The 19,052-nt window shown below is 46.9% G+C and overlaps 1 protein-coding gene across 8 annotated transcripts in view; it reads left to right on the plus strand.

The window, feature by feature from the left end:
• The window catches only part of LOC115188717 (dystrophin), a 208,717-nt gene that overhangs the window by 118,591 nt on the left and 71,074 nt on the right, over positions 1-19,052 (plus strand). For all 8 annotated transcript variants that reach the window (XM_029747452.1, XM_029747449.1, XM_029747450.1 and 5 more), the window contains 10 exons: positions 1-99; positions 1,258-1,392; positions 1,491-1,643; positions 3,294-3,464; positions 10,956-11,078; positions 11,200-11,372; positions 13,524-13,659; positions 16,821-16,996; positions 17,500-17,647; positions 18,826-18,951. The exon at positions 1-99 is cut by the window's left edge and continues 27 nt beyond it. In XM_029747452.1, the coding sequence (XP_029603312.1) occupies positions 1-99; positions 1,258-1,392; positions 1,491-1,643; positions 3,294-3,464; positions 10,956-11,078; positions 11,200-11,372; positions 13,524-13,659; positions 16,821-16,996; positions 17,500-17,647; positions 18,826-18,951 (1,440 nt within the window). The remainder of the gene's footprint in view (positions 100-1,257; positions 1,393-1,490; positions 1,644-3,293; positions 3,465-10,955; positions 11,079-11,199; positions 11,373-13,523; positions 13,660-16,820; positions 16,997-17,499; positions 17,648-18,825; positions 18,952-19,052) is intronic.

Below are 19,052 nucleotides of genomic sequence, written 5' to 3' on the forward strand. Positions count from 1 at the left end.
CAGTTCCATAGTGAAGCTAAGATCTGGCTGGACCTGCTGGAGGAAGAAGAGAAACAGGGAGAGAACCTCAAGGAGGAAGATTTCACAGGACAGGATGGGGTAACACACACGCTTCTATTCTGTTCTATTCTATTCTGTTCTATTCTATTCTGTTCTATTCTATTCTGTTCTATTCTATTCTGTTATATTCTGTTCTATTCTGTTCTATTCTATTCTGTTATATTCTGTTCTATTCTGTTCTATTCTATTCTATTCTATTCTGTTCTATTCTGTTCTATTCTGTTCTATTCTGTTCTATTCTATTCTATTCTGTTATATTCTGTTCTATTCTGTTCTATTCTGTTCTATTCTATTCTATTCTATTCTATTCTGTTCTATTCTGTTCTATTCTGTTCTATTCTATTCTGTTATATTCTGTTCTATTCTGTTCTATTCTGTTCTATTCTATTCTATTCTGTTCTATTCTGTTCTATTCTGTTCTATTCTATTCTATTCTATTCTGTTATATTCTGTTCTATTCTGTTCTATTCTGTTCTATTCTATTCTGTTATATTCTATTCTGTTCTATTCTGTTCTGTTCTATTCTGTTCTATTCTGTTCTAAGTAACATCTACATATCTCTCTTTCTCTTCTCCTCTCTCTCTCTCTCTCTCTTTCGCTCTTTCTCTCTCTCTCCCCTCCTCTATCTCTCTCTCCCCATCTCTCTTTCTCTCTCTCACCCTCTCTCTCCCCCATCTCACTCTCTCTCCACCATCTCTCGCTCTCCCCATCTCTCTCCCACACACTCTCTCTCTCCCCATCTCTCTCTCTCCCCCATCTCTCTCCTCTCCCCATCTCTCTCTCTCACACACACACTCTCTCTCTCCCCATCTCTCTCTCTCCCCATCTCTCTCTCTCACACACACTCTCTCTCTCCCCATCTCTCTCTCTCTCTCTTTCTCTCTCACACACTCTCTCACACACATTCTCTTCCCCTCTCTCTCTCCCCATCTCTCTCTCTCCCCCTTCTCTCCCCATCTCTCTCTCTCTGTTTCTTCTCTCTCCCCCCTTCTCTCTCCCCCATCTCTCTCTCCCTCTCTCTTTCTCCCCCTGATCTCTCTCCCCATCTCTCTCTCTCTGTTTCTTCTCTCTTCCCCCTTTCTCTCTCCCCCCATCTCTCTCTCCCCCTGATCTCCCTCCCCCCATCTCTCTCTCCCCCTGATCCCTCCCCCCATCTCTCTCTCCCCCTGATCTCTCTGGGTCTTGTCTCTGTTGTAGAACTGTGAGGAGGGGGCAGTGAAGGAGCTGCTGCTGAAAGGACAGAAGCTACAGAGGAGAGTTCCAGACCTGGACAAGAAAGAACAGATCAGAATCAAACACAATCAGCTCAACACTAAATACAACACTGTCATGGTGCAGTATACAGTCTTGGAATAATGACAACATTGAGAAAAATATCATTTTGTACCATTCTATCATTAGTTCACCTGGTGGTGTGTGTGTGTGTGTAGGACCTGCGTGGTGTGAGGAGGAGGAAGGCCCTGGCGATAGCCCCCCAGTGGTACCAGTACCGTAGGAAGACTGATGACCTTCTCCAGTGGCTGGACGACATTGAGAGGAGCGTGGCTGAACTACCTGATCCAGCACAGGAACAGAGGGTTAAGGTGAAACCCTGTCTCTTCCTGTCTCTTCCTGTCTCTATATCTGTCTCTCCCTTTATATCTCACTCTGATCTAACTGTCTGTCTCTCCCTTCTCCTCTCTTTCTGTCTCGCTCTCTTCTCTCTTTCTGTCTCTCTCTTCTCTCTCTCTTTCTGTCTCTCTTCTCTCTTTCTGTCTCTCTCTTCTCCTCTCTTTCTGTCTCTCTCTTCTCTCTCCTTTCTGTCTCTCTTCTCTCTTTCTGTCTCTCTCTTCTCCTCTCTTTCTGTCTCTCTCTTCTCCTCTCTTTCTGTCTCGCTCTCTTCTCTCTCTCGTTCTGTCTCTCTTCTCTCTTTCTGTCTCCCGTCTCCTCTCTTTCTCTCTCTTCTCCTCCCTTTCTGTCTCTCTTCTCTTCTCCTCCCTTTCTGTCTCTCTTCTCTTCTCCTCTGTTTCTTTCTCCCTTCTCTCGTTCTGTCTCCCTTCTCCTCTCTTTCTGTCTCCCTTCTCCTCTCTTTTTAAATATGTATTTCTCTGAGTGTAATCTGACAGTGTGTGTGTGTGTGTCTTTGTTTCAGGTGATCAAAATGACATTCCGCTAAACTGAACTCCTCTTGAGAGTCACCTGTCATTCTCACCTGTACCTGAAACTACCAGCACTAGATATCTGTCTGTCTGTCTTCCAGTCTGTCTTTCTGTCTCTCTGTCTTCCAATGTCTGTCTGTCTGTCTCTTTGTCTTCCAGTCTGTCTGTCTGTCTTCCAGTCTGTCTTTCTGTCTCTCTGTCTTCCAATGTCTGTCTGTCTGTCTCTTTGTCTTCCTGTCTGTCTCTCTGTCTTCCAGTCTGTCTTTCTGTCTCTCTGTCTTCCAGTCTGTCTTTCTGCCTGTCCGCTCATTTCACCGCTTCTTTTCTGCCCTGCCCTCTAAGGGAGGGGTTCTGCCCTGCCCTCTAAGGGAGGGGTTCTGCCCTGCCCTCTAAGGGAGGGGTTTTCTGCCCTGCCCTCTAAGGGAGGGGTTCTGCCCTGCCCTCTAAGGGAGGGGTTCTGCCCTGCCCTCTAAGGGAGGGGTTTTCTGCCCTGCCCTCTAAGGGAGGGGTTTTCTGCCCTGCCCTCTAAGGGAGGGGTTTTCCACATTTATTGAAGTCTATACCAGAAGAAGCCAGACAGACTTTTATTGTGAATCTTCTCTCTCTTCATTTCCCTGATCTAATAAAATGGGCCTCTTATTGTGAATCTTCTCTCTCTTCATTTCCCTGATCTAACTGGAAAGAGTAGATTGTTTCTCCTCTTTCTGGGGAGAATGATCCTGAATGATCCTGAATGATCCTGAATGATCCTGAATGATCACTGCCCTGTGTGGAAGAGTTTGTGTCCTCCTTATGTGTGTGAGTGAGATCTCTCCCCTGTGTGTCTGGTTGCTGATTGGTTTCTCCCATGTATGGCTGGTCTGCTAACTGGGTTTTCTCCAAGGTGTGTGTGTGTGTGTGTGTGTGTGTGTGTGTGTGTGTGTGTGTGTGTGTGTGTGTGTGTGTGTGTGTGTGTGTGTGTGTGTGTGTGTGTGTGTGTGTGTGTGTGTGTGTGTGTGTGTGTGTGTGTGTGTGTGTGTGTGTGTGTGTGTGTGTGTGTGTGAGACTGGTTTTCCCCCTGGGTGTGACTCTGGCTGGTTTTGTCCCGTCCACTAGGAGATTGGCTCAGAGTTCGATGAGAAGAGTGAGGATCTGAAAGAGGTGCAGGGATTGGCCAAAGAGCTGTCAGACGCAGGGGCGACCTCGCTGGTGCAGCCCCGCCTCCTCCAGCTCAACACACGCTGGCAGGAGGTGGAGGCTAAATTCACCCCCTACCGCCGACAAAGTGTGAGTTTCCCCTCCCCGTGCCAATCTGCCCGTGCCAATCTGCCCCGTGCCAACCAGGGTTGGGTTCAATTCCATTTAAATCCTGTTGAATTCAGGAAGTACACTGAAATTACAATTCTCTTCAATGCTTTTCAATGAGGAACATTTGGAATTAGAATTTGGTTTACTTTCTCAATTGACTGGAATTGTTTGCATTCCCTGGTGCCAACTTACCCCTGCCCGCTAGCTAGTAGGAACCAGCTACTAACTATAACCTGCTGCCTCTAACCAGTAGGTTAACCGTGGGATTGAGCTGTCAGTGAAGCCCCTAATCCATTCATCAAATAGGAAAGACAAATATCAATCGAGTAATATCAATCAGTGAATATCAATATCAAACATGAAATAAAGGGCTCCTGAATGAGTGTGATGCCAGACGTTGATATGATGTAGTTGACCTGTCTATTCTAGTCCAGTCAGATAGCAGGTCTATCCTAGTCCAGTCAGACAGCAGGTATATTCTAGTCCAGTCAGACAGCAGGTATATTCTAGTCCAGTCAGATAGCAGGTATATTCTAGTCCAGTCAGATAGCAGGTATATTCTAGTCCAATCAGACAGCAGGTATATTCTAGTCCAGTCAGATAGCAGGTATATTCTAGTCCAGTCAGACAGCAGGTATATTCTAGTCCAGTCAGACAGCAGGTATATTCTAGTCCAGTCAGAGAGCAGGTCTATTCTAGTCCAGTCAGACAGCAGGTATATTCTAGTCCAGTCAGACAGCAGGTATATTCTAGTCCAGTCAGACAGCAGGTCTATTCTAGTCCAGTCAGACAGCAGGTATATTCTAGTCCAGTCAGACAGCAGGTCTATCCTAGTCCAGTCAGACAGCAGGTATATTCTAGTCCAGTCAGACAGCAGGTCTATCCTAGTCCAGTCAGACAGCAGGTCTATCCTAGTCCAGTCAGACAGCAGGTCTATCCTAGTCCAGTCAGACAGCAGGTATATCCTAGTCCAGTCAGATAGCAGGTCTATCCTAGTCCAGTCAGACAGCAGGTATATTCTAGTCCAGTCAGACAGCAGGTATATTCTAGTCCAGTCAGACAGCAGGTATATTCTAGTCCAGTCAGACAGCAGGTATATTCTAGTCCAGTCAGATAGCAGGTATATTCTAGTCCAGTCAGACAGCAGGTATATTCTAGTCCAGTCAGACAGCAGGTATATTCTAGTCCAGTCAGACAGCAGGTATATTTTAGTCCAGTCAGACAGCAGGTATATTCTAGTCCAGTCAGACAGCAGGTATATTCTAGTCCAGTCAGAGAGCAGGTCTCTTAACAAGGGTCTGTTAACACATTTTTGATGGCCTCCAGAGCCAAGCCAACTAGATGACCTGCACAGTAGAAACATGAGGATGATGTCATGTAGCCTTCAGACAGTATTACTGAGGGGATGATGACATGTAGCCTTCAGACAGTATTACTGAGGGGATGATGTCATGTAGCCTTCAGACAGTATTACTGAGGGGATGATGACATGTAGCCTTCAGACAGTATTACTGAGGGGATGATGACATATAGCCTTCAGACAGTATTACTGAGGGGATGATGTCATGTAGCCTTCAGACAGTATTACTCAGGGGATGATGACATGTAGCCTTCAGACAGTATTACTGAGGGGATGATGACATGTAGCCTTCAGACAGTATTACTGAGGGGATGATGACATGTAGCCTTCAGACAGTATTACTGAGGGGATGATGTCATGTAGCCTTCAGACAGTATTACTGAGGGGATGATGACATGTAGCCTTCAGACAGTATTACTGAGGGGATGATGACATGTAGCCTTCAGACAGTATTACTGAGGGGATGATGTCATGTAGCCTTCAGACAGTATTACTGAGGGGATGATGACATGTAGCCTTCAGACAGTATTACTGAGGGGATGATGTCATGTAGCCTTCAGACAGTATTACTGAGGGGATGATGTCATGTAGCCTTCAGACAGTATTACTGAGGGGATGATGACATGTAGCCTTCAGACAGTATTACTGAGGGATGATGACATGTAGCCTTCAGACAGTATTACTGAGGGGATGATGACATGTAGCCTTCAGACAGTATTACTGAGGGGATGATGACATGTAGCCTTCAGACAGTATTACTGAGGGGATGATGTCATGTAGCCTTCAGACAGTATTACTGAGGGGATGATGACATGTAGCCTTCAGACAGTATTACTGAGGGGATGATGACATGTAGCCTTCAAACAGTATTACTGAGGGGATGATGACATGTAGCCTTCAGACAGTATTACTGAGGGGATGATGTCATGTAGCCTTCAGACAGTATTACTGAGGGGATGATGACATGTAGCCTTCAGACAGTATTACTGAGGGGATGATGTCATGTAGCCTTCAGACAGTGTTACTGAGGGGATGATGACATGTAGCCTTCAGACAGTATTACTGAGGGGATGATGACATGTAGCCTTCAGACAGTATTACTGAGGGGATGATGACATGTAGGCTTCAGACATTATTACTGAGGGGATGATGACATGTAGCCTTCAGACAGTATTACTGAGGGGATGATGACATGTAGCCTTCAGACAGTATTACTGAGGGGATGATGGCATGTAGCCTTCAGACAGTATTACTGAGGGGATGATGTCATGTAGCCTTCAGACAGTATTACTGAGGGATGATGACATGTAGCCTTCAGACAGTATTACTGAGGGGATGATGACATGTAGCCTTCAGACAGTATTACTGAGGGGATGATGACATGTAGCCTTCAGACAGTATTACTGAGGGGATGATGACATGTAGCCTTCAGACAGTATTACTGAGGGGATGATGACATGTAGCCTTCAGACAGTATTACTGAGGGATGATGACATGTAGCCTTCAGACAGTATTACTGAGGGATGATGACATGTAGCCTTCAGACAGTATTACTGAGGGGATGATGACATGTAGCCTTCAGACAGTATTACTGAGGGGATGATGTCATGTAGCCTTCAGACAGTATTACTGAGGGGATGATGACATGTAGCCTTCAGACAGTATTACTGAGGGGATGATGACATGTAGCCTTCAGACAGTATTACTGAGGGGATGATGACATGTAGCCTTCAGACAGTATTACTGAGGGGATGATGTCATGTAGCCTTCAGACAGTATTACTGAGGGGATGATGACATGTAGCCTTCAGACAGTATTACTGAGGGGATGATGACATGTAGCCTTCAGACAGTATTACTGAGGGGATGATGACATGTAGCCTTCAGACAGTATTACTGAGGGGATGATGACATGTAGCCTTCAGACAGTATTACTGAGGGGATGATGACATGTAGCCTTCAGACAGTATTACTGAGGGGATGATGACATGTAGCCTTCAGACAGTATTACTGAGGGGATGATGACATGTAGCCTTCAGACAGTATTACTGAGGGGATGATGACATGTAGCCTTCAGACAGTATTACTGAGGGGATGATGACATGTAGCCTTCAGACAGTATTACTGAGGGGATGATGACATGTAGCCTTCAGACAGTATTACTGAGGGGATGATGACATGTAGCCTTCAGACAGTATTACTGAGGGATGATGACATGTAGCCTTCAGACAGTATTACTGAGGGGATGATGACATGTAGCCTTCAGACAGTATTACTGAGGGGATGATGACATGTAGCCTTCAGACAGTATTACTGAGGGATGATGTAGTGTAGCCTTCAGACAGTATTACTGAGGGGATGATGACATGTAGCCTTCAGACAGTATTACTGAGGGGATGATGACATGTAGCCTTCAAACAGTATTACTGAGGGGATGATGACATGTAGCCTTCAGACAGTATTACTGAGGGGATGATGTCATGTAGCCTTCAGACAGTATTACTGAGGGGATGATGACATGTAGCCTTCAGACAGTATTACTGAGGGGATGATGTCATGTAGCCTTCAGACAGTGTTACTGAGGGGATGATGACATGTAGCCTTCAGACAGTATTACTGAGGGGATGATGACATGTAGGCTTCAGACAGTATTACTGAGGGGATGATGACATGTAGGCTTCAGACATTATTACTGAGGGGATGATGACATGTAGCCTTCAGACAGTATTACTGAGGGGATGATGACATGTAGCCTTCAGACAGTATTACTGAGGGGATGATGGCATGTAGCCTTCAGACAGTATTACTGAGGGGATGATGTCATGTAGCCTTCAGACAGTATTACTGAGGGATGATGACATGTAGCCTTCAGACAGTATTACTGAGGGGATGATGACATGTAGCCTTCAGACAGTATTACTGAGGGGATGATGACATGTAGCCTTCAGACAGTATTACTGAGGGGATGATGACATGTAGCCTTCAGACAGTATTACTGAGGGGATGATGACATGTAGCCTTCAGACAGTATTACTGAGGGATGATGACATGTAGCCTTCAGACAGTATTACTGAGGGGATGATGACATGTAGCCTTCAGACAGTATTACTGAGGGATGATGACATGTAGCCTTCAGACAGTATTACTGTGGGGATGATGTCATGTAGCCTTCAGACAGTATTACTGAGGGGATGATGACATGTAGCCTTCAGACAGTATTACTGAGGGGATGATGACATGTAGCCTTCAGACAGTATTACTGAGGGGATGATGACATGTAGCCTTCAGACAGTATTACTGAGGGGATGATGTCATGTAGCCTTCAGACAGTATTACTGAGGGGATGATGACATGTAGCCTTCAGACAGTATTACTGAGGGGATGATGACATGTAGCCTTCAGACAGTATTACTGAGGGGATGATGACATGTAGCCTTCAGACAGTATTACTGAGGGGATGATGACATGTAGCCTTCAGACAGTATTACTGAGGGGATGATGACATGTAGCCTTCAGACAGTATTACTGAGGGGATGATGACATGTAGCCTTCAGACAGTATTACTGAGGGGATGATGTCATGTAGCCTTCAGACAGTATTACTGAGGGGATGATGACATGTAGCCTTCAGACAGTATTACTGAGGGGATGATGTCATGTAGCCTTCAGACAGTATTACTGAGGGGATGATGTCATGTAGCCTTCAGACAGTATTACTGAATGGGGGTTTTCTAGTTTTCCTCCTCAGTTGCATCATCCAGGTGTTCATCCCTCCATCCTTCCCTCAGTGTGTGAAGAAGCAGCATGTTACACACCTGGCCTCTGATTTGCTGTTCTGTTGTGTTCTGTTTCTGGTTTCCTGCCTCACATCTCCACCACATGTCCTGTCAATCACAGTCACCTGACCCCTGTCTGGAGTCACAACCAATCAATGACCCCCATGTATGTATCCAGTCACCCAATGAAAAAGCACCATACTCAACTCTTCACACAGGGCTCCCCACACATGAACAGCTGCCTGTGTGGCAGGGCTGATGAATGAAACATTGGATTGGTGTGAAGGAGTGTGTTTAGTCATGTGTGTTGGATCATAGGGACATTTGGCTGCTTTTAAAACATCCGTCACAAGCATCAGTAGACCACAAAACAAGACAAACCCGCATGTAGTCTACGTCCGTCTATGCAAAGTCATATTTGGCAAGGCATTCAGTATCAACAAACACACTGTGGCTGTTTCTGTCCCGGTACATCAATGGCCCCGACACTTCCTGGACCCCAGGAAGAGCAGCTGCAGCTAATGGGGATCCATAATAAATACACATACAAATGAGCAGGTATTTAACTGTGAAATGCCACTGTATTTACACGGTATAGACCTATGAATGACTGCTGTCTCTCTGTCCTCATGACTGAACCTACTCTGCCATAGCCTAGTTCCAGATCTGTTGGTCTGTGTAGCTGACTGGTTGGGACCAGGCTAACTTTAACATACCCTTAACACACAACGCACGTCTTTGTGCCTGTCAAATCACAACGTGATCCATTTCTGGTCATTAAGAAACAGAGCCGACATAAGAGGTGAGATGGTTATGTCTTGATGTTGTTGTATTTGGGCTAAAGGTGAGTTGAAGTGCTGTTGTGAAGTTCTGGGGAATGCTGTTATGTGCATGATGGGATACAATTAAGAGCAATACACACAATATGTACATACAGCAAACGCACAACCACAGGGACACAATCAAGCATTTAACTGTACCTTTTCCACCCCGCTGTGTTCTGTGCATATGACAAATCCACGTGTGAATCAGGCATAAGCCAGTGAGCTAGACTGAGTAAGGAACTGTGAAAGGATGGATTAAACACTACTGACTGGCTCATTAAACCCTCTTCTGCTCTGTCTGTCAGACTCTAAATGAACTTTACCCACACCAGTGTCCTCAGTCACCTTCCTCCCTGTTCTTCAGTATTTACTCATGTTTCTATCACCGACGTTCACATTATATTATGTTGTCTATCCTCTCTTTCTCTCTAATTCAACCTTTTCTTCAGTATTTACTCACATTTAAAGGTTCAGTACTCTCACTCTGACCTCTGCATGTTTATCCATTTCTATTTTTACAACAAGACAGCTGAATCAATATCGGGACAAGGTTGTGAATTTCATTATACAAGTTTTATACAGGTGCCGTGGAAGTGGAAGGTTTCCAACGGATGAAAAATGGTTAACAACATTAAGGTGCCGTGTAAGAATGTGATATTCCCAGATAAAGTGTCTCATATGAGTCATGGAAGTAATTAAGAAGAACACTTAAGGACAGGAGAGAGAGTTGAGTTACTACGTCTTATGTTAATGTCCAGGAATGAGTGTAAAAACTGAATGAAAATATATATTTATTTTTTTAGAGAAAGAATGTAAAGAGACAGTGAGGGATTAGAGAGATGATGTACTAGAACACAGCACAGGAATAACAACAAACACTGAACCCTCTGTGAAGGTATCTACAGTATGTAGTGGTAGGTAGCCTACCCCCTCTGTGAAGGTATCTACAGTATGTAGTGGTAGGTAGCCTACCCCCTCTGTGAAGGTATCTACAGTATATAATGGTAGGTAGCCTACCCCCTCTGTGAAGGTATCTACAGTATGTAGTGGTAGGTAGCCTACCCCCTCTGTGAAGGTATCTACAGTATGTAGTGGTAGGTAGCCTACCCCCTCTGTGAAGGTATCTACAGTATATAGTGGTAGGAAGCCTACCCCCTCTGTGAAGGTATACACCGTATGTAGTGGTAGATAGCCTACCCCCTCTGTGAAGGTGTCTACAGTATGTAGTGGTAGGTAGCCTGCCCCCTCTGTGAAGGTATCTACAGTATGTAGTGGTAGGGCCAGGAGGTTTTCCTGACCAAGTACAAGAACAACTCCTGACCCCAGTAGGGGGTCTGATGAGGATCTATCAGTAATAGATAGCTTTGTGTTTAGTGTTGTTTAATATTGTATAGTTTGTGTCGTTCAGAATGAGTTTGGGGTTATTGTTTAGTTATAATTGTGTGTGTGTGTGTGTGTGTGTGTGTGTGTGCGTGCGTGCGTGCGTGTGTGTGTGTGTGTGTGTGTCTGTAGGAGTACCTGGGAGAGCTGCAGACCCTGCTGCGTTCCGTCTCTGAGACAGACTTCCAACTGAACTCTCCTGAGTACTGGCAGGCCGTCTTCTACAACCTACCCCAGCAGGGACAGTGCCTTCAGGTCAGTGTGCGTGTGTTTCATACTGTTGGTTTCAACTGTGTATATGTACGTGTGTGTGTGTGGTTAACATGTTTGTGTATGTGTGTGTGCGTGCCTGTCTGCCTACGTCCCTGTGTCTCAGGAGGTGAAGGTGAATCTGAAGAACCTCCGCCCCCCTGTAGAGGGCGCTCTAGCCAGGAGAGAGGAGGTGGTGGCCATCGCTACTCCAGCAGAGAGCACCAGGGTCCAGGAGACAGCTCTGCTGCTCAACACTAACTGGGACAAAGTCAACAAGCTGTACCTGGACAGGCTCAGGTACGTACTAGAAATAATGGGAATCTATTGGGGTCACACTGGGGTTACTAACTCAGCACAGGAAGGACTGGGTCAACAGATGAAGACAAACTAGACCAGGGGGGGCCGACCCTCCTCATGGGGAGACGCCAGGTGTGAGCTGTTTAACTAGGAGACCAGGGGGGCCGACCCTCCTCATGGGGAGACACCAGGTGTGAGCTGTTTAACTAGGAGACCAGGGGGGCCGACCCTCCTCATGGGGAGACGCCAGGTGTGAGCTGTTTAACTAGGAGACCAGGGGGCCGATCCTCCTCATGGGGAGACGCCAGGTGTGAGCTGTTTAACTAGGAGACCAGGGGGGGCCGACCCTCCTCATGGGGAGACGCCAGGTGTGAGCTGTTTAACTAGGAGACCAGGGGGGGCCGACCCTCCTCATGGGGAGACACCAGGTGTGAGCTCTTTAACTAGGAGACCAGGGGGGCCAACCCTCCTCATGGGGTTGCTAACTAACTAGACAAGCTACAGTAACATCATCACCACTAGACAAGCTACAGTAACATCATCACCACTAGACAAGCTACAGTAACATCATCACCACTAGACTAACTAGACAAGCTACAGTAACATCATCACCACTAGACTAACTAGACAAGCTACAGTAACATCATCACCACTAGACTAACTAGACAAGCTACAGTAACATCATCACCACTAGACTAACTAGACAAGCTACAGTAATATCATCGCCACTAGACTAACTAGACAAGCTACAGTAACATCATCACCACTAGACTAACTAGACAAGCTACAGTAACATCATCACCACTAGACTAACTAAGTAGACAAGCTGTAGTAACATCATCACCACTAGACTAACTAGTAGTCAAGCTACAGTAACATCCTCACCACTAGACTAACTAACTAGTAGTCAAGCTACAGTAACAACACCACTAGACTAACTAACTAGACAAGCTACAGTAACATCCTCACCACTAGACTAACTAGTAGTCAAGCTACAGTAACATCATCACCACTAGACTAACTAGTAGTCAAGCTACAGTAACATCCTCACCACTAGACTAACTAGTAGTCAAGCTACAGTAACATCATCACCACTAGACTAACTAGTAGTCAAGCTACAGTAACATCACCACTAGACTAACTAGTAGTCAAGCTACAGTAACATCATCACCACTAACTAACTAGTAGTCAAGCTACAGTAACATCATCACCACTAGACTAACTAAGTAGACAAGCTACAGTAACATCCTCACCACTAGACTAACTAACTAGTAGACAAGCTACAGTAACATCCTCACCACTAGACTAACTAACTAGTAGTCAAGCTACAGTAACATCACCACTAGACTAACTAACTAACTAGACAAGCTACAGTAACATCCTCACCACTAGACTAACTAACTAGTAGTCAAGCTACAGTAACATCCTCACCACTAGACTAACTAGTAGTCAAGCTACAGTAACATCATCACCACTAGACTAACTAGTAGACAAGATACAGTAACATCATCACCACTAGACTAACTAGTAGTCAAGCTACAGTATCATCACCACTAGACTAACTAGTAGTCAAGCTACAGTATCATCACCACTAGACTAACTAGTAGTCAAGATACAGTAACATCATCACCACTAGACTAACTAGTAGTCAAGCTACAGTATCATCACCACTAGACTAACTAGTAGTCAAGCTACAGTAACATCATCACCACTAGACTAACTAGTAGTCAAGCTACAGTATCATCACCACTAGACTAACTAGTAGTCAAGCTACAGTAACATCATCACCACTAGTGTAAATGCACTTGACAGACTGATGACATAAGGATTATCAGGACTGTTTGTTTCTAGGTGTAGTTTCCACTCCATTGTCACCTCAGTTTGTGTCCATTGTCACCTCAGTTTGTGTCCATTGTCACCTCAGTTTGTGTCCATTGTCACCTCAACTGTCCTGCTGTTTCAGCTGGTTCAGCTCCCACCTCTATTTCTCTCCCTCCACACACTCACTGTCTCACTGCTTCTCTCATTGACTGATCTCAGTGGTGTCTCACAGTTGTTTCTGTGTATGTATGTGCACGTTCGTACACTTTCCTGCGGTCGTGTGTGTGTGTGTGTGTGTGTGTGTGTGTGTGTGTGTGTGTGTGTGAGCAGGCGCTGGGAGACGTCCAATGCTAATTGGCTGAAGTTTGTAGCGGACCAGAAGGTGCTAGGTGATTGGTTGAGTGGTGCGGAGACCAGTCTGAAACAGGCGAAGACAGACCCTGCTGGGACCAGACCACACCTTAAGGTAACTACAGTTCAACAGTAACACAAACACATCCAACAACTCAGCAGATAGATGAAGGGAGTTTGATATCCGTCATCTAAACCATATGAGGACTTGATCACATGGTCCGGTGAAACTCAGGGCCCTATGGATATGAGGACTTGATCACATGGTCCGGTGAAACTCAGGGCCCTATGGATATGAAGACTTGATCACATGGTCCGGTGAAACTCAGGGCCCTATGGATATGAAGACTTGATCACATGGTCCGGTGAAACTCAGGGCCCTATGGATATGAAGACTTGATCACATGGTCCGGTGAAACTCAGGGCCCTATGGATATGAAGACTTGATCACATGGTCCGGTGAAACTCAGGGCCCTATGGATATGAAGACCACTTGTTTTAGGAATTATACTATTATGTTCCGTTCGGTAGACAAGCCCACTGTCTCTGCGTGTGTCCAGGTGCCGGAGTGTGTGTGTTCTGTCTGTCTCCATGGTAACACAGTGGTCCTAGCAGCCTGAATACCCCTCATGCCAGAGCGTGTTGATGAAGGCCATAGCAGAGAATGGGAATATGGGATTCCGATGCTGTGCTCTTTAAAGCCCTGCGTCTCCACCAATCAGAACATCCATAGGTTCAGAGGTCCTTCTGGTCCACCAATCAGAGCGTTTGTAGGTCCAGAGGTCCCACAGTGACCTCATCTTCCACGACTGTGTGTCAGACAGTTTTGGATACATGTAGTGTGTGTGTGTGTGTGTGTGTGTGTGTGTGTGTGTGTGTGTGTGTGTGTGTGTGTGTGTGTGTGTGTGTGTGTGATCAGATGTCAACTTGCCCAGTCCACTTTTGGAGCACTGTGATCGTCACACACAGTCCATCTGTTTAGAGGAGGGCAGAGGGGACAGCAGTGTCTTTAGTGCCAGTCAGATGCCAAGGTTGGGACGGGTATGGCCTAACCTGCCTTGATGGGCAGGGCAGATCTAAGAGCTGTTCTGTGTGTGAAGCAGCTTGGCTTTGAAGAGACCAGCTGTCTCTAAGACCTACGCTCACTGGGACACAGAGAGGTAGACGCGCACACACACAGGCAAGGATGCACGCACACACATACACATGCGTGCAAACACACACACACCTCTTTGAAATTGTGATGGGCGATGTTTTATGCCTCTCTCTTTCTCTCTCTCTCTCTCTCGCTCTCCCTCTCTTTCTCCGTCTCTCTTTCTCCATCTCTCTATCTCTCTCTGAGACAGACTGCTAACTAAGTGCCATCCCATCTCTACAGGCCATGCTATCTATGAGCCATAGAAAGCTAATGTTCAGTACTGTGTGTTTCCATACCGTCTGTCTGTGTGCGTACCCTCTGTCTGTCTGTGTGCGTACCCTCTGTCTGTCTGTGTGCGTACCCTCTGTCTGGCTGTGTGCGTACCCTCTGTCTGGCTGTGTGCGTACCCTCTGTCTGGCTGTGTGCGTACCGTCTGTCTGGCTGTGTGCGTACCCTCTGTCTGGCTGTGTGCGTACCGTCTGTCTGTGTGCGTACCCTCTGTCTGTCTGTGTGCGTCCCCTCTGTCTGTCTGTGTGCGTCCCCTCTGTCTGGCTGTGTGCGTACCCTCTGTCTGGCTGTGTGCGTACCCTCTGTCTGGCTGTGTGCGTACCCTCTGTCTGTCTGTGTGCGTACCCTCTGTCTGTCTGTGTGCGTACCCTCTGTCTGTCTGTGTGCGTACCCTCTGTCTGTCTGTGTGCGTACCCTCTGTATGTCTGTGTGCGTACCCTCTGTCTGTCTGTGTGCGTACCCTCTGTCTGTCTGTGTGCGTACCCTCTGTCTGTCTGTGTGCGTACCCTCTGTCTGTCTGTGTGCGTACCCTCTGTCTGTCTGTGTGCGTACCCTCTGTCTGTCTGTGTGCGTACCCTCCGTCTGTCTGTGTGCGTACCCTCCGTCTGTCTGTGTGCGTACCCTCCGTCTGTCTGTGTGCGTACCCTCCGTCTGTCTGTGTGCGTACCCTCCGTCTGTCTGTGTGCGTACCCTCCGTCTGTCTGTGTGCGTACCCTCCGTCTGTCTGTGTGCGTACCCTCCGTCTGGCTGTGTGCGTACCCTCCGTCTGGCTGTGTGCGTACCCTCCGTCTGGCTGTGTGCGTACCCTCTGTCTGTCTGTGTGCGTACCCTCTGTCTGTCTGTGTGCGTACCCTCTGTCTGTCTGTGTGCGTACCCTCTGTCTGGCTGTGTGCGTACCCTCTGTCTGTCTGTGTGCGTACCCTCTGTCTGTCTGTGTGCGTACCCTCTGTCTGTCTGTGTGCGTACCCTCTGTCTGTCTGTGTGCGTACCCTCTGTCTGTCTGTGTGCGTACCCTCTGTCTGTCTGTGTGCGTACCCTCTGTCTGTCTGTGTGCGTACCCTCTGTCTGTCTGTGTGCGTACCCGCTGTCTGTCTGTGTGCGTACCCTCTGTCTGTCTGTGTGCGTACCCTCTGTCTGGCTGTGTGCGTACCCTCTGTCTGGCTGTGTGCGTACCCTCTGTCTGTCTGTGTGCGTACCCTCTGTCTGTCTGTGTGCGTACCCTCTGTCTGTCTGTGTGCGTACCCTCTGTCTGTCTGTGTGCGTACCCTCTGTCTGTCTGTGTGCGTACCCTCTGTCTGTCTGTGTGCGTACCCTCTGTCTGTCTGGCGTGGAAAAGGACAAGGCCACAGACGCAGAACGGGATGAGTCACCGTGGCTTTTCATTGGTTGTTGGTTGATCCATTGACCTCCACTATGCTGTTCAATTCAAGCCTATTGACATGAATGTAATACTTGCAGGGACTTGGGAGTACGGTCATTAAACAATTCATCATTGAGATGAAACCGGTTCCTGTTGACAACAGAATGATAACATGATAACATGCTGTGTCGACTAAACAGTTTAATAAAACATGACCTGTTGATAACAGGATGATAACATGATAACATGCTGTGTCGACTAAACAGTTTAATAAAACATGACCTGTTGATAACAGGATGATAACATGATAACATGCTGTGTCGACTAAACAGTTTAATAAAACATGACCTGTTGATAACAGGATGATAACATGATAACATGCTGTGTCGACTAAACAGGTAGAAAACCTGCTCAACCATGAAACAATGAACGGGTGCTTGTAGCTGATGGAATGAATATGTTGTATGACCTTTGCCCTGTGGCGTGTCAGGAGCTGCAGGAGAGCGTGGGGGCCCAGGGGGGTGTGGTGGCAGGGCTGAACGCTGCAGGGAAGGAGATCATTGGTCAGAGTACCCAGGAGGACGGAGCTCAGATCAGGCTACAGCTCAACACCCTCAACACACGCTGGGTGAACGTCACCCAGGAGATCGCAGAGAGGAAGAGGAGGTGTGTGTGTTCTTGTGTCTGCAGTACCAGTGTGTATGTCTGCAGTACCAGTGTGTATGTCTGCAGTACCAGTGTGTATGTCTGCAGTACCAGTGTGTATGTCTGCAGTACCAGTGTGCGTGTCTGCAGTACCAGTGTGTATGTCTGCAGTACCAGTGTGTATGTCTGCAGTACCAGTGTGTATGTCTGCAGTACCAGTGTGTATGTCTGCAGTACCAGTGTGCATGTCTGCAGTACCAGTGTGTATGTCTGCAGTACCAGTGTGTATGTCATCCTGTCCGTCTTTACCGTCCGTCTGTACGTCTATATGTCCGTCAACTGCACGATTTTGCTCCAACCAAATGTGTGTCTTAACTATTCCCTGACTGAGTACTGTGTGTGTGTGTGTGTGTGTGTGTGTGTGTGTGTGTGTGTGTGTGTGTGTGTGTGTGTGTGTGTGTGTGTGTGTCTGTGTGTGTGTGTGTGTGTGTGTATTCCTCCTAACTGTTCCCTGTGTGTGTCAGGTCTGCAGAGGCACGTACTGCAGCGATGGGGCTGCAGGAGGACATGGGGGACTTCCTGTCCTGGCTGGATGAGGCTGAGGAGGTAGTGGCCATCCCCCTGACGCCTGGAGACCACCACCAGATGAACGCCACCCTGGAGAAAGTCACGGTACGGTCAACAACAACAACTAGTCTCACTAGTCTGTCCCCTAGGCTAGATTACTGGCCAGGGAACATCTCTCACTAGTCTGTCCCCTAGTCTAGATTACTGGCCAGGGAACATCTCTCACTAGTCTGTCTCCTAGTCTAGATTACTGGCCAGAGGACATCTCTCACTAGTCTGTCTCCTAGTCTAGATTACTGGCCAGAGGACATCTCTCACTAGTCTGTCTCCTAGTCTAGATTACTGGCCAGAGGACATCTCTCACTAGTCTGTCTCCTAGGCTAGATTACTGGCCAGAGGACATCTCTCACTAGTCTGTCTCCTAGTCTAGATTACTGGCCAGAGGACATCTCTCACTAGTCTGTCTCCTAGGCTAGATTACTGGCCAGAGGACATTTCTCACTAGTCTGTCTCCTAGTCTAGATTACTGGCCAGAGGACATCTCTCACTAGTCTGTCTCCTAGTCTAGATTACTGGCCAGAGGACATCTCTCACTAGTCTGTCTCCTAGGCTAGATTACTGGCCAGGGAACATCTCTCACTAGTCTGTCCCCTAGTCTAGATTACTGGCCAGAGGACATTTCTCACTAGTCTGTCTCCTAGTCTAGATTACTGGCCAGAGGACATCTCTCACTAGTCTGTCTCCTAGTCTAGATTACTGGCCAGAGGACATCTCTCACTAGTCTGTCTCCTAGGCTAGATTACTGGCCAGGGAACATCTCTCACTAGTCTGTCTCCTAGTCTAGATTACTGGCCAGGGAACATCTCTCACTAGTCTGTCCCCTAGTCTGGATTACTGACCAGGGAACATCTCTCACTAGTCTGTCTCCTAGTCTAGATTACTGGCCAGAGGACATTTCTCACTAGTCTGTCTCCTAGTCTGGATTACTGACCAGGGAACATCTCTCACTAGTCTGTCTCCTAGTCTGGATTACTGACCAGGGAACATCTCTCACTAGTCTGTCTCCTAGGCTAGATTACTGGCCAGGGAACATCTCTCACTAGTCTGTCTCCTAGTCTAGATTACTGTGGACACAGGTTGTAAAGGCCCCCAAAGCTACATACACCTATGTCCCACTGGCCACATCATTGATCAGTTTTGATTTCATTTCTGATCTGTATTTGGAGATTGTCTATGTTCAAACACGTGTGTGTGTGTGTGTGTGTGTGTGTGTGTGTGTGCAGGCTCGTGTGTTGGAACTACCAGCCAGACAGAACAATGTGGATAGCATCAACACGAGGACCGGCACCATACCCCTCCCTGCTGACAAACAGAAAGAAATCAAGATGATCAACACACGCTGGGTACAGGTTAGTATCCCTTTCTATAGAGGAGGTTCTGTCCTATTTGAAGACGGATCAGATAAGTTGGATGTTGAACATGAATATTGACTACTGGATATCTGTATTTC

This window comes from Salmo trutta, unplaced genomic scaffold, assembly GCF_901001165.1.
Source record: "Salmo trutta unplaced genomic scaffold, fSalTru1.1, whole genome shotgun sequence".
In the NCBI taxonomy this organism is placed as follows: domain Eukaryota; kingdom Metazoa; phylum Chordata; class Actinopteri; order Salmoniformes; family Salmonidae; genus Salmo; species Salmo trutta.